Source organism: Parasteatoda tepidariorum, chromosome 4 (assembly GCF_982258835.1).
Source record: "Parasteatoda tepidariorum strain Cologne lab strain chromosome 4, Ptep-v5.0, whole genome shotgun sequence".
NCBI lineage: Eukaryota > Metazoa > Arthropoda > Arachnida > Araneae > Theridiidae > Parasteatoda > Parasteatoda tepidariorum.
Window position 1 is genome coordinate 55463511 of NC_141758.1, and position 20692 is coordinate 55484202.

General features: G+C 26.4%; 1 protein-coding gene across 1 annotated transcript in view; it reads left to right on the forward strand.

Annotated features, from left to right (window-relative positions):
• The first annotated feature begins 1174 nt into the window (after nucleotides 1-1174).
• The window catches only part of MESR6 (misexpression suppressor of ras 6), a 569253-nt gene continuing 549735 nt past the window's right edge, over nucleotides 1175-20692 (forward strand). The window contains exons 1-3 of the mRNA XM_087161156.1: nucleotides 1175-1542; nucleotides 6108-6253; nucleotides 12406-12555. Of these exons, the coding sequence (XP_087017282.1) occupies nucleotides 1474-1542; nucleotides 6108-6253; nucleotides 12406-12555 (365 nt within the window). The 5' untranslated portion in view covers nucleotides 1175-1473. The remainder of the gene's footprint in view (nucleotides 1543-6107; nucleotides 6254-12405; nucleotides 12556-20692) is intronic.

Here is a 20692-nt window from a genome sequence, read left to right on the forward strand (position 1 = left end):
AAAATATTTAAATACTGATGTGCTCTGCACTCGACTTGATTACCGTTAAAGTTTATATATTGTACAAGATAATTTTGAAAGGTGACATAGCTTCTCGCCAAAGGTGGCTAGTATAAAAATATCTTACAATATGTTCACTAATAAAAATTACCTAACTTCTTTCTTTTTTTTTTAATGCTTAAACTGCAGCTAAGAAAAAAATCTCACAACTGGATTTTGATCTTTTCAGTCTTATCTAACATATGGTTATTTTTAATTTCTGTTAGAGGAACTGAGGAAGTTTCACTTTAAAATTTCTTCATGTAAACAAATTAGCTTTCGTGAAAAATTTCACTATGAAAATATATTCATTACACAGTTGAAGTCAATTTGCTCATAAACATTGCACCACATACCATCTCTATCAAAATAGAAGCTGTGTTAATTTTTCTGAATTCTGGCAATCAAATTTTAAACTTATTTTGACTGTTTGTCATTGACATTTAAGCTTACAATGAGAAACATTTCAAAGATGCCATCTCATATATTTGAAATGCTATCAAATTTACATTTTAAAAGATCTTATTATATTAAGGTAAAGTTTCTCTCTTGAGAAAATTCATTATGAAAGTAAGTTTATTATGTATTTAAAATCAATTAATTACGCTATTTACATGAAAAATTAAGCTTAAAGCAAGCTAAATATATATTTTTTTAAATTTAAAAAATCAAAACTCACTCTGGGCAAGGAGGAAAAGAATAGTGTATAACGATTAATTTTTCGAAAATATGATTTCCAAAATATTTCAAAGAAAAACAATAAAAATTGTACTAAGCAGATTTTTATTTTTCTCTTTAATTTTGTTAAATATTTAAATATAAAACTTACTGAGATGATGGATGCATTTTAAAATAAACATTTAAATAGGAAAAATATGCAATAAGAAACAGAAGTTTTACTTTCTATCAACTAAACTTAAAAAATAAATAAGATAAACTGAAACTAATCATGATACTTTGCTTTATTATATGAAACAGCTTTACAAGTCTAGAAATATATATTCTTTAACAAGTAATGCAAAAATAGAATGGTCAAGAAATAAATACAATAGAACGAAAAATGAATTTGTTATCACTAATATATTTTTCTCAAAGATTCCGAAAGAGGAGAGCGTCTGCTTCTGGTTGCTAATGGCAACCAGCACGTGACTAGTTCGCTTTCGTGTAACCAGTGTCACCGGTGCGAATATTGGAACGCAACCATAATTACTCAATCAGGTTGTCGCTCTCATCTCCAATTCATGTGTGTAATTCTCTTGCAGGCAGTGAGAATGATCTTTAACAAAAACGACTGCCACTAACTCCCAAAAATAGGAATGCTAAGTGAATTGAATTGAAGTGCTTTGAAATAAACAAATACCACCAAAACAAATTGTGAAATCGCTGAGAGTACAATTGTTTTCTGTCAGAAAAGCGGGAAATTTAATTTAAGTGATGGATATTTCTTCAAAGAAAAGAATGAAGACTGTCATTCCAACTATTATAGTAGAAGATCATAATGAAGTTGATATTAATTTAATTATTAATCATTCATAACTAATTAAATATTTGTTATAATCGGAAAATGTATTGTACGTCATTCACTAGTGAATACAGCGTATTGGGAGCTGTAGAAAAATGTTTTGCTAAATTTGAAATAAGTTTATTTATTCTTAAATAAGCATCCATCGTAAAATAGTTCTATAAATTTTTCAGAAAATTAATAAATAATATTAAATAAACTTAACGAAAGCTAATGCTTTATATGCAAAAAAATTGGGTTCGTTGTATTTTTTGAACGGGTAGAGATGCTGAGTTGAAATTTTGAGTAGAATTTTTAATATTTGAAATCTACATTTAGTTGTGAAATTGGTAGCAACTTATTTCTATAAATTAAATTTCATGAATTTCTTCAAATTTCTCAGTTCATTAATAATCACAAAATCTGTGCAAAATGATAAAAGATAGTTGTCATCTCTTTAATTGTCAAATGCTATATGTTAAAAATATACGTATTCTACTGATCGAGACATATAACTCACTCTCACTCATTGAGAAAAACTGTTAAGGGTCTGTATATATTCAACTGTATATTTCTACCAAAACAGCAATATACTTCTGCTGTTTGCATTTATAAATTTCTTTTGCTGTGTGTTTTTTCAATTGCGACTCATTAAAAAAGTTTTTATTGCTAAGGAATAATTTAAAATCATTGTTACAATTCATGTTGCTAAATTTCAAATAATAAATTATATTATAATTAAAGTAATTAATGAAAACTGTTATGATAAATGAAAACCTATATAGGTTTAGATTTACTACATCTTAATTAGATTAAATATATATTATAGTAACATTTGCTAAATATATATTTTTATAACTATAGTAAAAATATAATCTATATAAATAAAGCAGAATATTTAAATGCATACATGTAGGTTATATAAATCTGCAATTCTATGTCAATCCGCACCAAATTTGGCATCAAAATGTTTGAAGACATGGTAGACCTAACTGTGGACTTCAAAACTACTACCGACCACTACTTTGGGTGCTTATTCCCAAAGAAAGAGTTTAACATGAGATTTGATAAATAATTATAACTAAGCAGTTTGCTAGTTTGCAGCTCTACTCAATAAAAATTATTTTCATCCCAAATCCTTATGAATTATTTATCTTTGGTTATGTATGTTAGGTTATAAAAAGTAAAATCAACTTTAAACATTTCATGATGCATGGTGATGATATCATTGAATTTGTATTAAAAGGTATATAAAACTGAATTTTTTAAATTGGTTCATATGATTTTAAAGCTTAATAGTATTATAACCTTAAGCTTTTATATAAACTCAACAAGAACTAATGAAATAGTAGTTACCTATTGAACAATGAAAAAAAATTATGGTATATCACATTTTAAATGATACAATATGTTAATCTTTGTTTTAGTGGGTAAACTAATATTATGAAATCGCACCGGAATATGCAACAAATCATAAAAAAAAGGTTGTATATTAAGTGCCATGAATGAGTAGGTTGGTGATATTAGGTACTTATCAGTTTCGGAAAGTGTAAAATATGTGTTACCACATTACCTATTTTATGCACCTTTGTATAATGGGTTCTCATTACTAAAATACTTTTAAGATAGGGGTGCACAACCTTTTTGAGTGAAGGGCCACTTGTTCAGCAGGTTGGCTAACGAAGGGCCGCACATATATTTAGACATGTTAATGACAAATGTAGTAATGTTTATTTAAACATTAGTGTTCCATTTTTTTATCAATAAACTTAGTAATATCAATAACTTAGTAGTGTTCCATTATTAGAATTCATTCAAAAATAAAAAAACTTATATATACAGTAGGGAACCGATTATCCGGAACGATCGGGACAATCGCTATTCCGGATAACTGATTTTTCCGGTTTTCTGAATCGCTACAAAAAGTCGTTCTTTTTATTGTTAAACCCAACTAAAAAAAAAAATATTTGGAAATAATCTTGAAAAAACGAAGTAATACACTAATGATTATTTCCAAAATGATGCTAGGGTAAACATCTTTCAAAAAAGAAAGAAAAATCCTAAAATCTTAAAAAATTTTTTTGAAAAAAATAACTGGAAAATTTATCGAATTTCGTTCCGGTTCTTTGGTTTTCCGGTTTTCTGATTTCCGGATAACGGGTTCTGTACTGTATATATATTTTTTTTACAGAAAAAAACTTGCTATTTTTATTATATGAACAATAGATTTATCAAAATAAATAAACATTGAAGAAAAGAAATATTTGACCTACTGTGAAATATTTGAAAACTGTACCGAAATACCGTATCAAAAAGTGATTATTTAATTGCGCAATTAACAACAACGTGTCGTATTAACATCATAGTTAAATAACGGGATCGTCAAAATCATGTGGAAAAGTATAGAAATAATTGGGGAAAAATATATTTATGCTGAACTCAGTACGAATTAAGCGTGTCAAGTGCATGATTTGAAATTTGCATGTCGTAATAGAATAATTGGAATTTTTTATAATACGTGGGAACGCATAGCAATAACTGTCGAAAAAAAGAGAGAATTGCGAAAAAAAAGATAAAAAATCATTTAGATTTAAGATGAAATCGTCCCAAATAAAGTGCACAAAAAGTGATTATTTAAATTTGCGATCTGAAACTCGCGTCGTAATGAAAATTCGGGATATTCGAAATCATGTAGAAAATCGAAAATAACTGTTTAAAAAAAATAATTTATTTTTATGATTAAATTGGCTTAAAGGAAGCGCGTTAAACGTATATCTACTAAATAATATGTTAAAATTGATTGTGTCAAAACGTGATGACTTAAAAGTGCGATTAAAAATTGCCATTTTTAAAATTTTTTAAAATTGTGTTTAGAAGCTCTCGCGGGCTGCACTGCAGTAGTCGATGGGCCGCATTTGGCCCACGGGCCGCTGGTTGTGCACACCTATTTTAAGAGCAGTACCAGATGTATTTAATACCATGATTAATTAAGCATTACGGCAATCAATAAAAATTTGGCAATTCCTTACAGTATTCAAAATGAGTACCAATATAAGTTCATTTGCCAAAAATGATTATAAAATTGTTCGAGTTGTTACTAATAATTTTCGAGAATCACAATTAATTAATTTTTGGTAAAAGGTTAAAATTTTAATAAAAAAAAGTTTTGTATTAAAATGCCAATGGAGAAAAGGCATTTATTCATATATATTTATCGTAAAAAATTGCCATATTTTTATTGCTGCCGATGATGCTTAGTTAATCTTGGTAATAGGTACAAAGTGAAATGAAAAAATAAAATTTGTACTAAAGAGCTAAATTGATGGATAAAAAGTACTTATTTATCTAGGAAAACCATAAAAAACCACATTGTTATTGATGCCAATTTTGCTTAATTAGTTTCAGTAATAGGTACTACTGCTATTGTGTTGATTTGTGTTTTTATTTAGTATTAAATATTGTACCAAGGTACCATTGGTACCAAGATACATCTGTGGAAATAGGGTTTTACTGCTCACTGAAAAGGATATATACAGAAGAAAATTGTTGATTATGATACTGATCATTACTGATACTATCATAATCAACAATGATACTGATACAATACAATGCTAATGATACTGAATCCTTATTCTAAAGGGATGAACTTCTAGAAACTTATTTTGCTTATCTGATAACATAAAGGCACCAGGAAGGGCATCAAATAATAATAATAAAAAAAAAATGGATTTGTTTCAGCTTAACTGATTGTGTCAGTATGTGTTTCTGTTTTTTGCATGATTTCATATTTTTGACTGACTAATACTGATTTATTTATCTTTTTTTTTTACCTCATACGAAGAATAGGTATTCAACTTGTATTAACTATAATAAAGAATAGACTATAAAATTGTGTTAATATATTATTAAGAAGTAGTTTCTGGGTTCTTCTTGTTTCTGTAAAACAAGCCATTAAGAATTATCAATTAACATGAAATTCTGTTGTTCCTGTGAAAGCTATTTAATAAAGATTATTTGTATTTAATTATTTACAAAGCGTTTTTTTTTTATAGAATTCACCAGGGACATTGAAATAATTGCTAAACTAATTATGGTGAAACCTTAAAATAACTATTATGCCATAAAGGCAATATTTTACAGACAAAAAATAAAAATGTTCTGTAGATCACACATGGTCCATTGGACCATGAGTTGAGAATCCCTGTTTTAGATTCTTATATTCTTTGTATTCCACAATCAAAAGAGAAAATTTCTATAATTTTTTAAAAAGTTCTTTTAAAGACATTTTTTGTGACTGTAATTCAATTTCAGCTCAAATATTTCTCAGTTTTTTTAATATCTTGACCAAAAGTGATTTTATACTTAAATGATATAAAATTGTGTCTTTCATTTGCCAATTTAAGTATTTCCAAAATTTATTAATTTTTTTAAAAATATTAATCTGTTACATTTTTAAAGTTATGAGTATTATTTATATTATTTTTCTGGGCTTATTAAAAAAAACATTATATTAGCTTATACTGTCTTTAAAGTTTTTATTATATTTAAAATTTTTTCCCAATTTCAGGTCTTATATCACATATATCGAGCAATAGGTTCAAAGAAGTTAAAATTTGATGGTGGTATGATGATCCATTTTGATTCACACCCAGATCTTGTTATTCCTAAAACAATAGACCTTGAAAGAATTTTGGACAAAGATTATCTTTTAAAGTATGTTGTTATGAATAATCTGTGCATAGTTTTTGATAATTTATGTAAAAAAAGAGTTTGCATGCATTTAAAAAATTTTTTGCATTGTGTTAAACATTTGCTCGAAGGGAAATTTTTTTCGATCATTTGCTGAAATAATACAGTCTATACTTTTTATGCTACACAACATTACCTTTTTTTTTCTATGATGACCAACACATAAAGTCCATACCTCTCCTGTTTTTTAATGAAGACTCCTGTATTTTATGAATATCTCCTGTTTACCCGTATATTCTCAAATTTCTCCGTATTTATCAATGAAAATCTTTTTTCCCGATGGAATATCCGCTGATGGCAAAAATAGTTCTCTTCTTCCTTTACAGATAGTGCTATTGCCAATACCGCACTATGTTTAGTGTTAATAATTTAAGTACCCCTTGTGGTCAGGCTGACCATGGAACGTTTTCGTCGTTTTCCTCTCTATGTAATGTAAATGCAGGTTAGTTCGAACAAAATGTCCTCCACGGAGGCAAATTTCTCCCAATACTTGATTGATCCAAGAGTTCCCCGGTCTTCTGGATTGGGTTCAAAATTACAAGGCTACGGAGTTGAACATTAGTTGCCGTAAATCCAAAATTAGGTCGGTTGTTTAACAATGGTTACAAAATAGTTTAAGTAATAAATAATGGTTTAAAGAAATCTTCTTTAGGATAAGAGTTATATGCTTATTTTTTACTTCGCTTAATGTAAGTGCTTATGTTATTTCCAATTTTGAATTTCTTTTTTTGACTAACATGATTTTGTATGATGTATAAAATTTGTTCTCGTAGCCTAAAAAATCTCTGTAATTTTATTTCTCCAATGTTGGCAGGTATGAAAGTCTCATTGAACCTTACCTTCGAATATAGCAACAGGAATTTAGTTTTTTTTTTCTTGCTGTTTCCATTAAAATCTCTTAGAAAATAAATGTAAAATACTTTTGACTTATAAAAATGAAATACTTTTATTTACAATGAGTCATATGATTTAGCAAAAGTCTTAAATTTTTTTTTTAAGCCATTGTTTTTTTTTGATATTACACTTTCAATCTGAAACATTTAGAATTCTTTTTATATGAAGAGTGATATTACAGCCTACTGAATGTTTAAAAATCTTATTCATGCTTTCTGTTAATTCAAGTCAGCTAGCTTACTTGGTTTATTTTAAAACTAAAACCTGTGACTTTCACTTTTCATGTTATCATTTAGACTTTGATGGATTTTGTTGTAATATCGTTCAGACTCCTAAGTTTGCTGGATATAACTTGTTAAAAATGGCTGCTCAGAATAAGAGTATTTTTTAATATATTTTCCTCTTATAATAATTTTAAATGGTACTTATACGTTTTTAAAAATATGAAAAGAAATTTTTTATGTTATTACCAAAATTTATTACTTTTGGATAAATATTTATGATATTTTGTGCACTAGCGATGCAGGGATCTCATGTTATAATGTTGGTTTTTGTTTGGATAACAAGGTTTATTTTATTGGGCAGTTTGGGATATTGATATTGTCATGTTACTGATATTGATAAATGTAGGCTTGAAAAACAAAACTGTTAAGTGATGACTTTGGCACTCTTATTATATTTTAATTTTCTTAAATATGTAACAAAATAAATTTATTTTTGTTAAAATTAGTTTTATTTTTTAAAATTGTGTAAAAAATGCATTTTTTAAAAATATTAATATGTTTACCTATGTTCCTGTAATACAAAAGATGCATTAAGAACATTAAACAAAAGATGAATAATTGTGACATTTGACCTAAACAGTTTTGGATTAAGCATTTTATGAAAATGTTTCATATTTGATTATTTAAAAATAAATACAGATGAGAAAGAAAATCTATTACAGCTATAAAATGTAATGACAGTACAAATAACTGAAATAACCTATATCTAAGATCTGTATTTAGTAACCTATATGAAATAGTCTATATGAAATAATACCTACATGAGTAATATAATTACCTATATGAATAATATAATTGCCTATATGAATAACATAATGACCTATATGAATAATATAATTACCTATATGAATAACATAATGACCTATATGAATAATATATGAAATAACCTATATCTAATAACATAGGGGTGCACAACCTGCGGCCCGCGGGCCAAATGCGGCCCTTCGACTACTGAAGTGCGGCCCGCGAGAGTTTCTAATTACAATAAAAATTTTTTTTAAAAATGGCAATTTTTAATCGCACTTTAAAGTCATCACGTTTTGACGCAATCAATTTTAACAGATTCTTTTTTGTAAATGTACGTTTAACGCGCTTTCTTGAAGCCGAATTTATCGTAAATATAAATGATTTTTTTAAGCAGTTATTTCCGCTTTTCTACATGATTTTGAAAATTCCGAATTTTTATAACGACGCGAGTTTCAGATCGCAAATTTAAATAATCACTTTTTGGCCACTTTATTTGTGACGATTTCATCTTAAATCTAAGTGATTTTCTATCTTTTTTTGCAATTCTTTCTTTTTCTTCAAAAATTTTTCTCGGCAGTTATTGCTATGCGTTCCTACGTATTATAAAAAATTCCAATTATTCTGTTACGACATGCAAATTCTAAATCATGCATTTGACGAGCTTTATTTGTGCTGAGTTCAGCATAAATATATTTTTTCCTAATTATTTCTATACTTTTCCTCGTGATTTTGACGATCCCGTTATTTAACTATGATGTTATTACGACACGTGATTGTTAATCACGCAATTAAATAATCACTTTTTGATACGGTATTACCGTACAGTTTTATCGTAAATCCTAGTTATTTTTCCTTCTTTTTTATTTCCGCAACGAATATGATTTGGTCGAATGTGGTAATGAATTGTGATTTGATCAAAAACCAGATATTCGGCAAAAAGAAGAAGAAAAAATCTATTGAACGCCGTTCACTTGGGGCCAAATAGCAAAATCTTTTAGCAGTATAGCAACACTGGAACTAAAATTTCAATGCTCAGAATAATATTTCCTGGAAAAACGCTAATTAACTCTAAAAAATAAGGCCAATCAAGAACGTTTTTGAAAATGTCGAAAAGCAAAACAGAGAACATAAAAATCAATCTTAATTTTTGAAAATTTTTTTTAAAGCTGAACATCTCAATTTTTCAATTACCAGAAAAAGCCAAGAAAAAAGAATTAAGTCAACAGAAATGCTATTAAAAATTACTGCGATATAATGAAAACGTCTAAAAAAAGTTTTTTTTTTATTTAAAGAAAATAAAAAGATAGAAAAAATTTTCTTAATTTTTTAAGTGAAAATCTTATGCCGAAAATCTCAATTAAAATTTTTCTCATTGCCATAATTTTAGAAGAAAAAAAATTGCTATAAAATTTTTTTTTATTTGTAACTTTATTTTTAAAAAAATGCTGAGTCATAATAAAAATGCCTAAAAAAAGAAAAACAGAAAAAACAAATTTTTCTTAGTTCCTGAAACAAAACTTTAATGCTGAAAATCACACTTTTCTATGTTACTGGTTATTTATATTACAGTACAGGGAAAGAATGATAATAAATTAATAGTATGAGACGTTCTGTTAAAATGCTGGGTTATAATAAAAACTGCAAAAAATGGATCCTTCTCAATTCTCAAAGTATCGAAAAAATGACAAAATTGACTTGTCTGATTATAATTTAAAAAAAAAAGTAATATCCATAAAAATTCAAAAATAAAAAAAACTTAGAAAAATGCATTTCTAAAAAATATTTTGCCAAATATTTGACTGATCATTCAACCAACTGAATTTTTCACAGAAGGGCCAAATACTCGTTACATCCCTTCCTAATTTAAATGCAATGTTATTGCAACTTGAGAAATTCATAAAATGGCGGAAAACGTGAATTTTTAAACTGCTCACTGTTAGTAGTTTAGATTTCAATTTTTTGTTGCTTAAGTGATCTTTTTCGATAAAAAAAAGGAGAATGTTTACGATATAAAAAATCTAATAATTAATAAAATAAAATAATTAAGTACATTACAGAATAAGCATTGAATTTTATTTCGAACTATCACAGTTTTGTTTTTATTTTAGGCTTTTGTTTAAAACCTATAAATTTTCTTCAATTAAAATATTTAATTTGAATTTATATTACTTAATTGCGACTCAACTTTTTCCTACTTTCATTCTGTGGGCATTGCAGTTTTTTTTTTAATTTATTAGAATTTAATTCTAAAATGAGTTTTCATATTGCATGATATGATAAAAAAAAAATATTTCTTTCCTTCAATGCTTATTTATTTTGATAAATCTATTGTTCATATGATAAAAATAGCAATTTTTTTTGTAAAAAAAAAAAAGTATAAGTTTTATTATTTTTGAATGAATTCTAATAATGGAACACTACTAATTTATTGATATTACTAAGTTTATTAATAAAAAAAATGGAACGATAATGTTTAAATAAACATTATTACATTTGTCATTAACATGTCTAAATACATGTGCGGCCCTTCGTTAGCCAACCTGCTGTGCAAGTGGCCCTTCACTCAAAAAGGTTGTGCACCCCTATAATAACACATCAGTAATCATCAATAACAGTAAGCTGTCAAGATGGAAAGTATGCAGTCAACCAAAGATCCATTCTTTTGAATTGTGCGGCAGGATTTCTTTTTAAGAAGAGAGATTACTTGGCTGTTCCTTGCTATTGTGTTTGTTTTAAAAATAGTAAGGGTTAAAATTGTAAGGAGGAAATAGATAGATTGATGTTAATTTTCCACTTTTCTGTATTAATACTAGAAATGAATAGAAATGTCTCCCATTTTGCACCTTTTTTTGGATAATATTGCTCATTTTGTGGGATTTTGATCATCGCCATCACGTCCGGGTCACCATTGTGGAATAATTAATATCCTACAATGGTGACCTGCGGACGTGATTTGAACACGCTAACATGATGGATGGTCCACATTAAAAACAGTTAATTTGCTTAATATAAACGACTCAAAGAAAAAAAAAAGATCCGGTGAAGTAAATAATGTCTCCCGGTAAAAACAATATAGAAAAAAAAAATGAGAGAAATGCTATAAACAAAAAATGAAGAAAAAATATAATGAGCAAAAATGTTATAAATAAATAAACAGCATGAATCAACTACTGGTATCCATTTATCGAATTCTATCTCAGATAAAATTCTGGAAGGGGAGTATTGTGGCGTAACTACCACTATAAATATTAAATACCAAATCAGTAGTATATAAAGCATGTTAACTTGAATTTTATCTAGAGGTATCTTTTGATAGATGAAGGTTGACATAGTTGATAATCAAATCCCTTCAACTTAAAAAAAAAAAGAAGCTCCCAATGGCATAGGAGGTTAATCATTTTCAACTTGTTATAAACATAATTTTGTTTTTATTTTTGACAAGAGCTTGGAAAATTGTTAAAATGTAAGATTTTTTGTAGCATGCTGTCTTCATTACATTAAGCTATTACTGTTATTGAAATGTCCTGCTTTTTTTTTTCTTTGAAAGTGACTTGGAAATTTTGCTTATTGTAAGACTTTTTGTAACAGGCTGTATACCTTACATTAAGCTTTTACTGTTATTAAATTGTCCTATTTTTTTTCTTCGATCAAGAACTTAATTTTGTCTTACTTCATACAGAATTTTATAAACAAGTGCATATATTGAATTTCATAATTATTTCAGGTCAAAAATTAAATAAATTTTTTCAAAAAAATTATTGATTGATTAGAAATAAGTGCACCTTATCCATATTTTTAATAAGTGAAGTATTTTATTTAAATATCTTATTTCTAAAAATTACTTTTTAAAATATGCTAGTATATTTTAGTTTGTGACAATGTATATTTAGTAAATTATAAAATCTGACCATATCTTAGCCAATTGAAAGAAAAAAAATGTTTTTATTTTTTATTTCCCATCATTAAAATCAAGCTAATATATTTCATTGTGTTCTGTATTTTGGAGTGTTGCTTTTTTAGCTAATTGCATAATTTTTTTTTCATATATTGATATTAGTTTTGCATTAGACCACAAATATTCTTTGAAAAACTGCTCTATCCATTCTTAAGTATAACCAAAGTATATCAAAAGTGCACCTAGTCAAAATTTCTATTTAAATACTTTTTTTAAAATCATATTTTATTTTGCAGTTCTCTAAGCATTGAAAATTGGATCATGCCATCTGTGTATGCAGGTCATTTTAATACTTTATTATGGATGAAACCAGTATGGGCTACTCAATTGGAAGATGGATTGTACAACTTTAAAATTGGCCAGGAAAAACAGTCTAAGGAAATGAAGTAAGTCTTTCTTTTTTAAAAACTCTTTTTATTTTTATTTTGATTCAAAATAATTTTAAACTCTGGACCACTTGGTTCCTTGTTAATTATTATAAAGTACTTTAAGCTTTTTATATTTAAAGTATTAATTTTTATGATCAAATTTTATCTTTTTTATGATAAAATTTACTTTTGTTGCCAAGTTTCCTGAAAAATAAATAATAATAATAATAATTTGACATTATTTGAATACTATAAGTATCAAATGGTCTGGTTGATCTATATGTGATCGATAATTCTCTCTAAAAAGTTTCAAAATTCATAATAATTATTATTGGTTTTAGCTTACATAATTTTTTTTAACACACTTCTAAAAAATTAAATCAGCTGTATCAAGTTTGTAAATAAAGTAATGTCACATTAATTTAAATGTGAGGTGGTGTGGATTGTATATTTTACTAAACAAACTCTCATGGAATGAAATGCAGGCAAAACAAATTTCTGAAATAGAACATATAATCAGTATTCTGAGTTAATTTTTTATGCTTTGAGTTAAATTTGAATGGAAATGATTTTGTCGATTTCATGAAATATGTTGAAAAATATTGTGAACAAAGTTCTTTAACAATTCTTCATCAATATTTTCCCATATTTTTGTAAGCTTATTTCATTTAAAAATTGAAACAATTTATCTATAACAATTGGTGGTCTAATTTTTTTCTGATCATATATCCGCATACATAATATTTTCTATTCCTCTGGTTATTTCTCAATCACAAAACCTGTGATGCGTGTAATCATATTTTTATGACTGACTTGCGCTTTTTTCTCAAATTTATATTCTTGATTTATGTATGGTAATATACAGGCACACTATATAAAAATACCTGGTGATTAAAAAAGGAGTCTAGGGAACACATATTAAAAAAAAGAAAAGAAAAAAAAGTGGTCATCCTTGTGAATTTTTGTTTTGTTTATTGTGCTGTGTATATGAAGGTCTTATTTGACTTGTGGGGCCACTCCATTTTTGTTTATGAAGAAAGAAAGCCTTAAACAGGGTGTGTAGCGTTTTTAAATAGTGCTTGAAGGTGCTTATTTTCGATTTTTGTTTTTTAAAAGCCCTTAAAGGTGCTTTTTTCATTGAGTGTTTTTAAAAAGTGCTCAATTTTCCCTTTTTCAAAATGAGATTTTTCCTTTACTGTGCTGATTTTCGCTTCGAATTATGCAAAAAGGCACAGTTCACATTGTTCTATTTAAGGTTTTCACAATTAATTCAACCTCAATCTATTTCGGCGTATTGTCAGATGAAAACGCCATTCATTTTACACGATTCAAAATTTAATGATTTTTCTGATGACATTTTTCTAAAGTGCTTAAAAATATTTTTTGAGAGCTTGAAAAGTACTTATTTTTTGTTGAATAATTTGGCTATGCACCCTGTTAAAATTTAATGCTTTCATAATTTTGGTTTATCTTGTCTAATTTGTGGTGTCTGTTTGACATCAGAAATAAACTGAAAGTGTACCAATTTTAAACTAAGATAGTAATAACTTGTATCTATGCAAAAGGGGACAAACTTCATTTTTTTTTAAGAATTGGAACTAGCTTGCTATTTAAATAATTAACAAGTTTTCCAACTTGAAATACACATGTAAAAAATGACCTTTATATCTTTTGAGCCATTTGGCCCAAAGAAAAATTATTATTGTCTTTTGAATTTGAATAATTTATTCTATTAGTTTAACTTTTCAATTGGGAGGGAGTAAGGTTTATGATTGTGAAGACGCTTGCTTTTGAAATATGATTAAAATTTAACTGATTTAACGTATTAATGTGACTATATTGACTGGGCTTTTTTCTGGGGGTGAGGGACTTTGATGTAATAAATACTCTACATGAATAGCTTCAATTTCTATAATTTATTCTTTGTCATATGTATCTGGAATCTGCTCATAATACTTCAAGTTTTTAAATGGAAGCAATGATAAATTCTTTTAAGAAACATGAAGTAGTTATTATTTGAAAAGTTACTTTAGATTTTGCAATGTGTGCTAGATTGTGTTCGTTTTTAAAAGCAACTTCAACTTATCATTAGAGATTTACCTAAAATCTTGATGTGTATGGGTGTCTAGTATGCAGCAAAAATTGAACTTTTTACTTGTCTGATTCCACTTACCCGATAAAATTTGAATTTATTATCTGCCCGGATGATAAAGCATTTACGCAAAACAATAGAAAAATTATATAATTTTCTATCAAACAATTGTTTTAAAATAAAGATATAGTTCTAAGGAAATTTATTGTGTATTAATATAAATAAAAATGCTCATTTTTAATTTTAGAGTTTTTTAAAATAAATTAAAAAAAAGTTAGTAAAATAAATTTGGATTGAATTTTTGGAGGCAAAGTGAAACTTTGCATAATTTATAAAATTTTCTATTGCTTTTATTAATATAGTGTCTATAAAACGTAGAATGTTTAAAAAGTGACGTTAAACTAAATGAAAAATGTTGTAACTACCAAGGTTTAATTTTTAATTAACGAATGACTATGTGTATTTAATACACATAGTTATTGGTTAATTAAAAATTAAACCTTGGTTCCCACTGGTCAGGGAGAACAGGGAAAACCTGGAATTGTCAGGGAATTTTATTTTAACTCCAAAAATCAGGGAATAGTCAGGGAAAGTTGCAATTTTTTGTTGTTGCAAAAATATGGAATATTTTTGTATCATAACTGGAAAATAATTTGTCTTAAAATTGTCAGTAACAGTAATCAGTTATTGAGATTCGATGATATTAATATCTATTGCAATTATCATATTTTAGTCAAACTGAATGGTTCCCATCCTCATTTAATGATATATTTTTTTTACACAGAAAATCTTACATTTCGCATTACAAATAAAATAATCAAAGTTTTCTAATGAAAATATGGTCTTGATTTTCATTGAAATTTACCTGGTATACCTGGAAAAGTCAGGGAATTGTTTTTCTGAAATTGAGTGGGAACCCTGTGTAATGCAGATATACCTTAGTACAGGGATGACGAACCAATGGCACGCGACATAATATTTCGGGCACGCTACCGATCACAATTGTTATTGCACTATGAATTGTTATTACACAAATGTTATTACGCTATGAAGCATATGTAACAATTAAATTAAAATTCACAAAAAAAATAAAATAATAATAAACATTTATTAATAAAAAAAATGCTAAAAAACAATAACTATAAAAAACAAGCTAACAATAAGTAACTAGCAGAAGAAATTTGACAGTCCTACTTAAACTAACATCTTACAACCCAATATAAGTTATTTGTCATCTAATCTGCAGCAACAGAAGTCACTCTGATGTTACTTTGAGTTGAATTACGTGTATAACTGAGACATTACAAAATTTATTTTTCTTCAATATAAATAAAGAGTTTCAAGTTGATAGTATTTAGTATTATTATTTTCCCAATAATCACGAAGTCAAAATTATTTGACGGCATGTCTATGACCTCATTAAACAATTTTTTAGAAAAAATGGCACGTTTGTGTATAAAGGTTCGCCACCCCTGCCTTAGTACAATCTCTTAAGCTTTTTGATATTTGGAAAGAAATTTTACCTTATTTCCAATATTGAACAGAAGATAGATATAGCAGTTTTGATGTCCTTAATTTTAGGATTCAATCTCTGTATCCTAATAACTTAGAATTCACAAAAGATAAAATAATTCTTAGGTCAAACAACAAACGAGGAGTAAATTTGCTTTCATGCAAAAATATTATCTTTGAAACCAATGCATATTTGGAGTAAGCAAGGAAAAAACCTTGAGAATTTCCTATGGTTAACTCAATGATAAATGAACTTTAAAACTAGACTGGATGGAAATTGAATTTAATTAGCTAACAATTTAGAAACACGCCTTTTAGTAAAAATTTAGTTCAAGGTTACCGGTGGCTGGGACTTTATTAATACATGTTTAAAAATTTTTACAGAAAATGTATTACAATGTTTCCAAGTAAATTTTTTGTTGAGTTATATAAAAATAAAAATAATTTTTTTTTAAAATAAAAACTACCACAAAAATTTTTATTTATCAATTTTTTTTAAACTAATTGTCTTGGTTTTTACATGTGCTTTTATTTACTTAAAAATTAATTTTCAATGATGTTTAATTAAACATAGCTTTAGAGCAATTAATATATTGTTAAAAATATAGTTACGTTCTGTTTGCATTATTTGTTTATATTTCTATAAAATGCGAAGCCTACAAGCCTAAATAATAAAATCATATCATTGCATTTACTCATTCGCTGAAAGAAAATTTAGTATAAGAGCACTTTACATACGTAACATTTTTCTTTAGTTATGTTTGAATTTTATTTATTTAAATTTTATTGTCTTTAAAGAAATATTTATTTAATTCTTTATTTCTAATTTTGCATTTATATAACTATATTTATTTTGTTAAAATAGTTGACAGCTTTAGATTTCTGAATTTCCTATTCCTAAGTGGACACCTCTGTTTAGCAAACATATTTCTCTGTCCTAAAGGTTTTCATTTTATCAAGGTTTTCCCTATTTAAAATTCTGAACAAATGTAAAATGTGTAGTACCTAAACAGATATTTCAGCTTGATTATTAAATAAGTGATTTAATATTTGGATTTCCAAAACTGCATATATGAATTGCATGAATGAAACCGCATATATGAAAACTGCATAATTCTGAATATCGTTGTGTCGAACATCGGAGTATCCAGCACAGAATACCCACTAAAATTAGCCAGGTCAAATGGTACTTGGCTCCGGGTCTTGAGATTAAAAAAACTGGATCTAGTGATGAAGATCTGGCAGGGTAGCGGTTAATAACTGGGTACCTAGTTAATTTTTGGTTATTATACCTATTTCATTATTGAGTTATCATCAAAAGAAGAATAGTTGTTTGTTACAATATTTACATAAGTTGAATTGCAATAAGAAAAGTGTGAAGTAAGATGGTTGCAGGCATATTTCCATTATTAAATTACTAACAAATGAAAGAAAGTAACTTTGTTGAAAGATTTGTGTAATAAGAATTACATTGGAAAATATATGAAGTTGAATAAATGCCATGCATGTTCTCATTGTAAAGCTAACATCAGAAAATAGATGCTTGTTAGAAGATTTATTCAAGATGAATTACAGTAAGAAATCTTTGAAGTAAAATGGTTGCATGCAAATTACTATCAAAGGAAGACTAGCTACTTTTATGATAGATATGTATACTATGATTTGTATTAGAAAAGTTAGAAATAGAATGAATGTTTTACATATTTTCATTATTGAATTGACATCAGAAGTAGCATTTCCGTTTGTTAAAAGATTTATGTAAAAGGAATTAAAGTAGAAAAGAAATTGCTGTGACAATGAAATTGAGTGAATTTATTATTAAAATTTCTTGTGTCTGTTATGTACCTGTATTTGTTGTTTATTATCAGTAATTATTTAGAATAGTTAATATAATGTTTTCTTAAAAAAAATATGTCTTCATCCAATGTTTTTAGTTTTCATTTTAGAATCTATGTTTATTCTAGAGGCCAAGTTCAGTTTTAAATAAATTATTTTCTGAAATTCTTGAATTATTGCAAGTGACGATTTTAGAATTTTATTTATTTCTATTAATCATTACTTTTATTTGTTTCAGTTTTATTGAACATGTTTTACTTTCTAGCATATTTAATAAAAACTAAACTTATAGATATTTCAATCTTTCTGAGAATAATTTCTTAATCACAATTTTATCATAATTAATTCAATCACCGTTTTACAAAACATTCAAGTCTCCAGTTTTGGATGTATGCCAGAAAATATAAAATAAGTTATGTTATCTTCAAATGCGTTATAATTCTGGTACAAATTTAGCTTATATAGTTTACAAACCATAAGTTTATTTAACTTACAGTTTGAAAACTATAAGTTTGTATACAAACTATGATAAAAATTATAGTTTGTAAATGAAAGTACTTATAGTTTGTAAATTGTAAGTGATACATCTGTTTACAAAAAAATTTCAATTTCATGAAATTCGTTGGCCTTTTAAAAAAATCTGTTTAGTATTTAATTATGTTAATTATTAGTATGAAAGAAATATCACACATCGGTCCCACAAAGTTGGAAAATTGAATTTAAACAATAAAAAATTAATTTTTTTGTTTTTATTTATTATTTTGCATTTTTTAATAACAAGCAAGAATTTTTCAGGAAAAGTTTTTAATTGAAAATCATCCAAGAGGGCTTCAATAATGTTTTTTCAAAACATTATTTTTCATACTTTGAAATATCAAATTTCTGCAGTTTAAATAATAAATAAGTAATTGTAGTACATACCATAATTATATATAAATAAATAATTGTACAAATGAAGTGTCCAGTGCATGGAAGATTATTATTTTTGTTTTAATTTTTTTCGATTGATTAAATTATAAACTGAGACTGTCAAGGTTTTTCTTATAAGTAAGAGTTAATAATTTAATTGTCAAGGTTTTTCTTATAAGTAAGAGTTAATAATTTAATTAATTAAAAATTATAAACAGAAATAACATTAGCAAATACATGGTGTTCAATTTTTAATCAAATTAGTTTAAAAGTAGTATTTGTGTCTGTGATCAAGAAAAATTTGGTTTTTCCAGAAAAGATCAATTAGTATTGAAAAAAACTTTTTTCGTTCATACCTTATATCATTGTAGAAAGTGTTATAATTTAGTTATATATGGATTTCAATTAAAATATTCTCATATATGTATACGATAAATTATTCAAAATAAAAATTGAAAAGTTTTTTTTTAATCCCTCAATGCAAGATATATTTGATTTGAAGTTATTTATTTGATATATCTGATTATTTGATTTGATAATTATTTGATTAAAGGTTATTTAATGTTGTTTTTTTGGCAATTTTGTGCATTTTATATTTATTTACTTGGTATAATTTTCAGTTGGTTGGTTGGCGCTTTTTATGCTGTTATTAGAAAATTAAAATATGTTTAAAAAATTATTTATCATTGTTTTAAGAATTTTTTTTCACTGACTTATTGTTATCGAAAAAAAAAAGAAGGTTTAAATGCATTGTATTATATATCTACTTGTGTTTCATTTAGAAATTTTGCAAGAAATTGTGGAAAAAAGGATTCCATACTTGAAATAACCTGATGTTTTTGATAGTTTAACAAGCATATCTAAAATGTGTTTTGAAATTTTTAAGAAAAAATGGATTTTGCAAATGCTAAAGTAAATTAAAGTCTGTAAGTATAGATTAGATATATCTGCACTCCTGAAATAGCACTCTCTATATTTTTAATATAATTTATTGTTTTTAATATGAATTTAATGTAACATATCAATTTACACCTGTCTGAAACATTAACTGAAATAGAAAACTTATAATATTTAAATTATAGAAGTAATCTATGCATATATTATAATTAAATGAAGAATTTGTGTGTATCTCTGCATACCATATCACAGGTAAAGCATAAGCTTTAAAAATACAACAGTCAGAATGAAGCTAAATTTTTGTTAACAAATTATGAAGCCATATTTTTTATTTATATTTTCAATTCAGAAATATTTAAAAAAGGAATTTTCTAATTGGTGTAGTGAAAGTCATTGCTTTTAACACCAAGAAATGTATGAAGAGTTTCCATTCAAATTCTAGAGCATATAAAAGGGTAAGAAGTTTTTTAAAAAATTTTATTAATGCATGTCAAAGGAGCAACACTTTTTTTTTTTAATCAGTTCGTGTGAAAAGGGCAACACTCTGTCCGAAGCGCTTTTTGTACTATGCCATAGCAAAAAGCTTAACTACTAGTTAAAGAAGTTATTCTATAGTTTTTTATTTGAATTTGTGAAGCTCTTTTCGGTTGATTATTTGTTTTACTTTAATTCTATGAAATGCTTGAGATGTTAATTCTTTAGAGTGCTTTGTGTTTTTGAAGACAGAAGTACATTTTGTAAGTAAATTACGATTTATTTTAAAAATTTAAATTTCTTATCATTTTTTTTTGTTCTTGTAATCATTTCAATGTCAAATTTAATACATACTAACATGGATGATTTGCACCATTAATCCTTTTAAACTGGAAAAATCAAGAAATATGGAAAAGCGCCATTAATGTAGATTTA